The sequence below is a fragment of the Pongo abelii genome, chromosome 13, assembly GCF_028885655.2.
Source record: "Pongo abelii isolate AG06213 chromosome 13, NHGRI_mPonAbe1-v2.0_pri, whole genome shotgun sequence".
Classification (NCBI taxonomy): domain Eukaryota; kingdom Metazoa; phylum Chordata; class Mammalia; order Primates; family Hominidae; genus Pongo; species Pongo abelii.
In genome coordinates, this window is record NC_071998.2 from 87,425,697 (window position 1) to 87,435,566 (window position 9,870).

At 42.8% G+C, this 9,870-nt stretch overlaps 1 protein-coding gene across 1 annotated transcript in view; it reads right to left on the reverse strand.

Moving 5' to 3' along the window:
* The window catches only part of HSD17B3 (hydroxysteroid 17-beta dehydrogenase 3), a 69,111-nt gene extending 60,168 nt beyond the window's left edge, over positions 1–8,943 (reverse strand). Inside the window, exons 1-2 of the mRNA XM_002819992.6 lie at positions 8,718–8,943; positions 5,178–5,224 (exon numbers count right to left, since the gene is read on the reverse strand). Of these exons, the coding sequence (XP_002820038.1) occupies positions 5,178–5,224; positions 8,718–8,871 (201 nt within the window). The 5' untranslated portion in view covers positions 8,872–8,943. The remainder of the gene's footprint in view (positions 1–5,177; positions 5,225–8,717) is intronic.
* Between the last annotated feature and the right edge of the window lie 927 nt (positions 8,944–9,870).

Sequence of the window (9,870 nt, forward strand, 5' to 3'; positions counted from 1 at the left end):
CCACCTCTCCCAAGTGTCATTGAAGGCCTTGTGGAGAGCAGTAAAGAGGTGTTTCTGCCCCTCCCAGCCAAAGTGGTATCAGCAGAGGCCCAGGAAGAAGCCAGAACCCCACCCCCACCCAACAGTAAGAAATAGGCAGCTCTCCACAAGTGGAGAATTGAGCCCTCACTCCACCTGGTAGAAACTAGTCAGTTCCCCATCCTCTCCCTCCCACAGCAATGTCAGTATGGACCAATATAAACCAAAGATTTAAATAAGATCCAGAGTCCCATAACATAAAACCAAAATGTCGAGGATTCAATCAAAAGCCACCCATCATTCAAAGGACCAAGATCTTAATCTGAATGAGAAAATACTAACAACAGATGCCAACGTAGAGATGACACAGACATTAGAATTATCTGACAAGGTTTGGAGCATAAAAATGCTTCAGTAGGCTGGGTGATGTGGCTCATGCCTGTAATCCCAGCACTTTGGGATGCCACAGCAAGTGGATCACTTGAGGTCAGGAGTTTGAGACCAGCCTGGCCAACAAGGTGAAACCCCGTCTCTATTAAAAAGACAAAAATTAGCTGGGCGTGGTGGTGGGCACCTGTAATCCCAGCTACTTGGGAGGCTGAGGCAGGAGAATCACTTGAACCCGGGAGGCAGAGGTTGCAGTGAACAAAGATCACACCACTGCACTCCAGCCTAGGCGACAGAGCGAGACTCTATCTCAAAAAAAGAAAAAAAAAAGTTCAATAAACCATTATAAACACACAAAACAAATGGCAAAAATAGAAAAATCTCTGCAAAGAAATAGAAGATGTAAGGAAGAACCACATGAAAATACTTGAACTGAAGAATATAATCACTAAAGTTAAAACCTTGATGGATGGGCTCAGTAGCTGAGTGGGACTAAGAAAAGAATCAATGAACTTGAAGATTAAAGAAAAAGAAATTACCCAATATAAGCAACAGAGAAAAAATACACTGAAAAAATTGAACAGAATCTCAAGGGCCCATTGAACTATAAAAAGGTCTAATATTCATGTCCATTGGAGTGTCACAAGGAGAGAAGAGGGCAGGGCTGAAAAAGTATTTGAATAAATAATGGATGAAAGTTTTTGAAATTTGTTTTTATTTATTTATTTATTTATGGAGATGGAGTCTCTTGTCACCTAAGCTGGAGTACAATGGCACAATCTTTGCCTCCTGGATTCCAGCAATTCTGCCTCAGCCTCCCAAGTAGCTGGGATTACAGGCACCCACCATCATGCCCAGCTAATTTTTGTATTTTCAGTAGAGACAGGGTTTCACCATGTTGGCCAGGGTGGTCTCGAACTCCTGACCTCAGGTGATCCATCCGCCTCAGCCTCCCAAAATGCTGGGATTACAGGCAGGAGCCACCGCGCCAGGCCCAAATTTGTGAAAAGATGTAAACCTACAGATTCAAGAGGCTGAGTAAACCCCAAACAGGGTAAAACCAAAAAAATCCATGCCAAGAATCATTATATTTAAACTTTTGAAAAATAAAGACAAAGAAAAAATTTTGAAAGCCAAGAGAGAAACACTCCCCTGTTTATTGGGGAAAAGCAATTCAAATAATATCAGATTTCTCATCAGAAGCCACAGAGGCCAGAAGGAAGTGTCACAGTATTTTTCAAGTGCTGAAAGAAAAGGACTGTCAACTGCAAATCCTGTATCTAGCAAAACTATCTTTTAGGAATGAAGGGGAAATGAAGCCATTCTTGAATGAAGAAAAACTAAGATAATTTGTTGCCTGCAGACCAACCCTAAAATAATAGCTAAAGGAAATTCTATAAACAGAAATAAAGTGACTTAAAAAGGAATCTTGGGACATTGGGAAGGAAGAAAGAGCAAGAGGAAGAGAAAATACTGGTAAATACAAGATATTCTTCTCTGTGGTGGTGAATATTGTGTGTCAACTTGACTAGGTCATGATACCCAGCTACTTAGTCTAACATTATTATGTTTCTGTAAAGCTATCTTTATATGAGATTAACATCTAAATTAGTAGACTTTGAGTAAAGCATATTACACTCCATAAGGAGTGTGGGCCTTGTCTTGTCAGCTGAGGGCCTTAAGAAAACAAGATTGACCTTCCTGGAGGAACAGGGAATTCTGTCACCTGATAGATGGCCTGTGGACTTGAACTGCAGCTTTGCTTCTTCTTGGGTCTCCAACCTGCCAGCCTACACTGCAGATTTGGGACACACCAGCCTCCATAACCATGTGTGTCAATTCCTTCAAATAAATCAACCTTTCTCTCCTCTCCCTCTCCCTCCCTTCCTCTCCCACTCTTCTCTCTCTGTCTCCTTCCCTCTCCCTTCCTCCCCACTCTCTTTCTCTCTCTCTCTGTCTCTCCCTTCCTCCCCCGCCCCCACTCCCAGCTGTCTCTATGTGTCTGTGTGTCTGTGTGTGTCTGTGTGTGTGTGTGACACACACCCTATTGATTCTGTTTCTCTCGAGAACCATGACTAATACACTCTCAAAAAATAAAAAAAGCAGTATATGTGAAAGGAATCACAGTTTAAATATCCAATGAGAACAAAACCTAACCTTGGAAAGCTTACTCTAAGCAAACCATTTTGCCTGTCTCATCCTATTTAACCCTTACAAAAGCCTAGGTGAGACTGTCATCACTTCCAGCCCACTGATGTGGAAATTCAGCCAGTGAGCCTTGGAGGGAGGCTTTGACACACATCTGATCAATTCCAAACCTCAGGCTTTTACCCATTACAGTCCACAGCATCTCAGGCTCAGCTGCACTCCTTGGAGCAGCAGTTAGCAGCGAGAGAACAGGATCTCTGGAAGGGAGAAAAGTCTGCATGAAGGAGAGGTTGGGAGCCCAGCAAATTGTTTAACACAGCCTCAGTAAAGAACATAAAGAGGCTGGGCACAGTGGCTCACGCCTATAATCCCAGCACTTTGGGAGGCCAAGGCAAGAGGATTGCTTAAGCTTAGGAATTTCAGAACAGCCTGGCAACAAAGTGAGACCTCATCTCTACAAAAAAAACAAATAAAATAAAAAGGCAAAGAGGAAAAAATGTCCACAAGGAGAAGTGCAAAGCAAGAATTCGTCAAGGACAGAACACAAAGTTGGCAAAGACCCAGAAGCGCAGAATGGATGTGTAACTTGTCCAAAATCTCCAGACAGCATCATGGTGAAGACTGGAACCCACAGCTCCTGACCCCCAGGGCCGTTGCTTTGTGAAACAATAAAGAAATGAATGGCTAAGGACAGCTTCCACATGGGGTCTCCCCTAAGCAGAAAGAAGAGTGTCTGAGTCTTGCAAGATAGCAAGGGACCACAGAAAGGTCAGGTCAGCATGAACTTGAGAAAAGATTCTGGAGAATCGTTAAGTATTGCTTGGCAATCCAGGGAACTTAGAGGTAAGGTGAAGAACCTTTTGGTTAACATATTAGGTCTTTCCAAAACCTGGTCCAGGGTAAGAAATTGTTATATAAAAGGTTATATAGTTTTAATGCAAATAGCTAGAAACGTTTTCCTTCTGATTTGGGGGAATGGAAGACACATTGTTTTGAAAAGTGACTGCTGGGTGGTCTCTCCAACTTCAACACTCAAATATGACCACTCATCTCCCGAGTGTCAGCCACTCCTGATCACCAGTAAGTTGCTATACATGAATTAGAATAAAAGCAAAGAATTCCTTATGTTAAAAATAAACAGAGTTGAGATAGAAGGGTCAGTGTCAAAAAATCATCAGCAGCAGATGAAGGATGGGGATGGGGGTCAAACACAAGGAGCTTTTTTTTTTTTTTTTTTTTGAGATGGTGTCTCGCTCTGTCGCCAGGCTGGTATGCAGTGGCGCAATCTCGGCCCACTGCAACCTTCACCTCCTGGGTTCAAGCGATTCTCCTGCCTCAGCCTCCTGAGTAGCTGGGATTACAGGTGAGTGCCACCACGCCCGGCTAATTTTTGTATTTTTAGTAGAGACGGGGTTTCACTATGTTGGTCAGGCTGGTCTGGAACTCCTGACCTCATGATCTGCCCACCTTGGCCTCCCAAAGTGTTGAGATTACAGGCGTGAGCCACCACACCGGGCCACAAGGAGTTTTTTTGTTTATTTTTGGTTTGTTTTTTTTTCAGACGAAGTCTCGCTCTTGTCCCCCAGGCTGGAGTGCAATGGCACAATCTCGGCTCACTGCAACCTCCACCTCCTGTGTTCAAGCAATTCTCCTGCCTCAGCCTCCCAAGTAGCTGGGATTACAGGCACCCGCCACCACACCCACCTAATTTTTGTATTTTAAGTAGAGACGGAGTTTCACCATGTTGGCCAGGCTGGTCTCGAACTCCTGACCTCAGGTGATCCACCTGCCTCGCCTCGGCCTCCCAAAGTGCTGGGATTACAGGAGTGAGCCACCGTGCCCAGCTGGTGTTATTGATTTTTAAACAGCCTTCCTCTTACAGTTTCTAGAATTCTTTTTATTCTTCTATTGTATTTGACATGGTTCTAGACATCAGTGTAATAGGCATAAGGAAGAAATAAAATACACAGGAATTCCAGGAAACAATGTTTCATTAATAAAAATGTGAAATTTATAATAATAATAGCATATAAAACCACATATGTTATAAATGCATTTTTTAAAGTATAATTATCAATCTATTTATCTATCTACAGAGAAATAAGCCTGAAAGCAAATACTCAAAAATACTAATTGTATTCTAGTGACTCTCAGTTCTATTAGACCTTCTTTTTATAGAATATGTTATAATGCCATTAATGTCCTTGAAATGAAAGTCACTGATTATATGTTTTGCCTAAGCAAGTGACTTTTAAAAAATCAATATATGCCCTAGCTTAATGTAAATAATAAATAAAAGGAAAGTAGTTTATAATGTTTTGAAAAAATTAGATTTAAGTATATAAGCTCATATGGCACAATTACACTAGAAAATACCAATGCCCCACAAATTCCCAAAACAATCCCTAAGGCAAGGTACTGTCACCTTTGAGTATCATTGTGTTTAAAAAAAGAGGTCCAGGGAGTGAGATTATTATTTTTGTTTGCTTTTCCATAGAGTATATTTTCTCCTTTAAATGAATGCATACTGCTTTTATATTCAAAAATCTAGTGTTGGGGTGGATGTCTCAGGACTGTGATTGTTCAATACAAGGGAGGAGAAAGTCCCCAGGAAGATAGCTTACCTCGAATGAGTACGCTTTCCCAATTCCATCGCCTGCTCCAGTGATCACTGTGAAAAGCAAGAATGCTTTTAAAGGACAGAATTCATCTTTAAACTTCTCTTTCTCACTGGCCACGTTTTCTCGCAAGCCTAGTCTCCAGGACAGTCAGTACTCCAAAGGCTCATCCCTTTGCTCTCCAGCCCACGCCCTTGAAGCCCCTCACTAAACATTCAGGTGAAAGGATTGTTTGGTTTGTGGGTTCGTTGGTTGGTTGGTTGGTTGGTTGGTTGGTTGGTTGGTTGGTTGGTTGGTGTTTTGGAGGGATTGGCGAGACTGTAGAAAACATGTTCCAAAATGAAACAGATCCGCAGCCAGGGAACATTTCCTGCAGGCCCCATGAGGTTGCAGATATTGTGAGCCTTCACCCCACAAGGGCAGGCAGTGTTCCCCATTATCTCTCTGCCCAGGCACCTATCTGTCATTGTAAGGACATTTCAAGGTTCCTCCTAAAAGTGGAGCTCTGCCCACTTCTCATCCCCACCCCACAGCAGCAATTAAAGGCCTATGGAAGGTAGGGAATTTAGCAAAGAGGAAAATACCAAAATGCAAAAAGAAAATGCAGTGAAATGAAGAAACCTGAAGAATTTGTACTCAATAGAACTATCTGTTAATATACAACAATCAAATAGGTCTGCTAGTCCTTTCATATCAACATTACAGACATATTTAATGATTGAGCTCTAGTATACGCCTCATTCGTGAGAACGTCACAATTTCAAAATTCACTACAATTCGGTATATCGTAAAACTTACAATTTACCCTTGCAACAACAATTAAAGGGCATGCTTTCAAAAAGTGTGAACAAAAGGTACATTTAGCTCACTTGAGAGTGAGTGCAGGCCAAGCTGTACAAGCCTCACGGACCAAGCTGTACAAGCCCTCTGGCTTTAATAATTACTAATGATGTGTCTGTTCATTTAGGAACTTCTAAGAGGCTCCATGCATACCGTCTGCAGCTCTGGGTGGGGGAACTATGCTCAGGGCATCTTGGGCCTTACCTTCCCCTCCCTGTGGGGAATCTTCAATTCACCCAATACAGGGCCTGCACTACAGGCAAGATGATACCATCAATAATAACGACGGATAACAGTCACACACTTACTTCTTGCCATGTACTGCTTCTAGTGTTTTAGATGCATCATCTCATTTAATGTTCAAAACAAACCTAAAATGCAGGGACCATCATTATCCTTAGTTTATAAATGAGGAAGCCAAGGGGAAAAAGTTCGTAACTTGATTAAGGTCACACTGCTAAAAATGATGACACAAGGATTTGAACCCAGGCTGTCTGACTTTGGGGCCCTGAGTCTATGAATATACACTAAGAAAAGAATTAGGAAATCCAGCACAGAGCTCAGGGTACTCTATCTGAGGAATTAAAAACTTAGCCTCTAGTTCTTGGGTTTGTTTTTTGTCCCCTACTTGAAATATATTATCTCCCTGATATCTGCCTCTGCCCAAACATATTTTACTCCTGCTAGAGGTAACTCTATCCATCTTGACTCATAAAAACAGGTTAAGATCATGTTTTTCCTTTGAGTCACCAAATGCTCTTAGTCTCTGGCCCCATTTGAACTTCTTTTAGAATGTAGGTTCTTAGAAGGGCTTTCCCTACACAAACGACAACAGCTGTGCAGAGTGCTACATCCACCCACACATGGGCATCTGAATCTGTGTGGAGTGGGGTATTTAAATCCAGAACACGCAGGTCAAGCTGCTGAGCAAGTTCAAGCAAGTTCACTCCTGACAGCATAATACCCCAAGAGGACACACACACACACACACACACACGCACACAGCAAATGTAAGAAGCAGCAGTCAAAAATCCATTTGTCATCCAAAACAATTTCTCACATGGTAATTTTTTAAATTTCCATCGCTAAGTTTTTAAGGTTGCCAGGTTTAGTAAATAAGGATACAGAATGCCCACTTAAATTTGAAATCAAGGTAAATTATGAATTGTATAATATATGTCTCATGCCATATGTGAATTATACTTTAAAAGTGTTCCTTTTTTTCTGAAATTTAAATTTAACTGGGTATCCTGTATTTTATCTGGCAGCCCTATAAGGATATTAGAATCTTTCCTATTTTGCCTAGATAATATCTCTAAAGTCACTTAATCATTTTTGTCATTGGATTCTTTGTGTGTGTGTGTGTGTGTGTGTGTGTGTGTGTGTGTGTGTGTCCAAATTTGAAATATAAGGCCCTGCAAAGACCTTAGCATTTCAAATATTCAAGGAGATGCTGAAACCATGGCCTCATGCTCTTCACCTTAATCTCAGTCATAGCGCTGAAGTTCTGCATGGGCGTTCCAGTAGATAAATCCCATGGGGAGGCAGCATTTAACTGACACCAGCCAGACCCAGATTCCGTTCCACACCATCCTGAAAACATGGCTCCATAGAGATATGTGTTGCCTTGATTTCGTAACACCTTCATTTCTTAAAAACACTTGGATCCTTTTTTTAATACAGTGAGTTAAAATTATTTAGATTTCAAAATTTGGAAACACCTTTTAGTAAAGTGAAAGCACCCTGGGCTTTTTGTAAATCTGGAGATGAGGATGCAGAAATTTCTGCATTATTTATTATTTGTATCAGCAGGAAACTCCCAAAAGAAGAAAACTCATCTAATGGGGTTGAGAGGATAAGTGCTTAGCAAGGGCTGGGTAGCCTTCTGCCCTAGTGTTCCCCTAATGCCCTACAGCTTGTGTTGCAGACCATTCTAATTTCACTCACACTTTCTAATCCCCCCAGTTAAAATTACCCAAAGGAATTACTTCTTTGCTCTCAAAAAGAAAAAATGCAATATCCCTTTTGAGACATAAATAATAATAAGCAGGGGCTGGGTGCGGTGGCTCACGCCTGTCATCCCAGCAGTTGGGGAGGCTGAGGCGGGTGAATCACGAGGTCAAGAGTTTGAGACCAGCCTGGCCAACAGGGTGAAACCCTGTTTCTACTGAAAATACAAAATGTTGGCCGGGTGCAGTGGCTCACGCCTGTAATCTCAGCACGTTGAGAGGCCAAAGTGGGCAAATCATGAGGTCAGGAGTTCGAGACCAGCCTGGCCAACATGGCGGAACCCTGTCTCTACTAAAATACAAAAAATTAGCCAGCCGTAGTAGTGTGCACCTGCAATCGCAGCTACTTGGGAGGCTGAGGCAGGAGAATTGCTTGAACCCAGGAGGCAGAGGTTGCAGTGAGCAGAGATCGCACTACTGCACTCCAGCCCGGGCAACAGAGTGAGACTCTGTCTCAAAAAAAGAAAAAAAAAAACCATTAGCCAGGTGTGGTGACAGGCGCCTATAATCCCAGCTACTTGGGAGGCTGAGGCAGGAGAATTGCTTAAACCTGGGAAGCGGAGGTTGCAGTGAGCCGAGATCACGCCATTGCACTCCAGCCTAGGTGACAGAGCAAGTGTCTGTCTCAAAAATAATAATAATAGTAATAAGCAGGAACAACATCAGCAAAAAAACATGAGATGAAACGCTCCCTTACCTGCCCACTGTCCCATTGACCGCAAGAAAGGCTTTGGCAAAACTTTCCAGTAGTTCAGTAAAATACATCTGGAGAATCTCATGCACTTCGCCAGGCAGGCCAGGCACACCAGCAGCCCTGTGAGGATGAAGAACTGTTCCAGGACGTCCCCCATGGCTGCACTGAACAGACTGTTTCAGCCCTGGCCGTGGCCCTCTGTGCGTGCCTCCTGGGACCGCGCTGCTCTGGAGACCTCCAGATCTTCTTCCAGGAGTCACTGGATGTGTTCCATCAAGTCAGGGGTATCTAGATTAAAGTAACTTCTTTACATAATCCTCTGATTCACAGGCCTTTGAATAAGGCTTTTGTTACTGTGGAGGAGCTGGTGAAAAAGTAAAAGGTGGACATGAAGGGAAAAAAACAAAGCCTGGACAAATATCAAATGGCAGCCCACGGTTCTCTCCCTGAATTTGGGAAACTTAAAAAGGATGCAGAATCCAAGGCAATTATTCATATATTTAGCACTATGTATTGACTGCCTGCCAGGTAGAGTCCCCTCTTGAAGGCATTAGGAAGATAATAGTGACCACACAGGGTCTCTCTAGTTTGGAGCTTAGATTCTGGTAGTGGGGACAGATGATGAGCAGATAAATAAGATAACATCAGACTGGGCGGTGGCTCACGCCCATAATCCCAACATTTTGGGAAGCCGAGGCAGGCGGGTCACATGAAGTCAAGAGTTCAAGACCAGCCTGGCCAACATGGTGAAACCTCATCTCTACTTAAAATACAAAAATTAGCCAGGCCTGGTGGTGTGCCCCTGTAATCCCAGCTACTTGGGAGGCTGAGGTTGAATCACTTGAATTTGGGAAGCGGAGGTTGCAGTGAGCCAAGATCACGCCATTGCACTCCAGCCTGGGTGACAGAGTGAGATTCTGTCTCAAAAAAAAAAAAAAGATAACATCAGTGCTATGAAAAAGCACTATTGAATGATGTGTTTGAGTAGCTATTCAGGGAATGCTTCAAAGAGGGTGTTCAGGAAGGAAGTCCATGAAGAGGTGGTATTTTTAGTTGAAATTTGAATGAAAAGGAGCCAGCTCCACAAAGATGAGTTTCCCCCTCCAGGCTAATGGAACAGATAGTACAATGCCCCAGGTGAGAAAAATTCATGTAT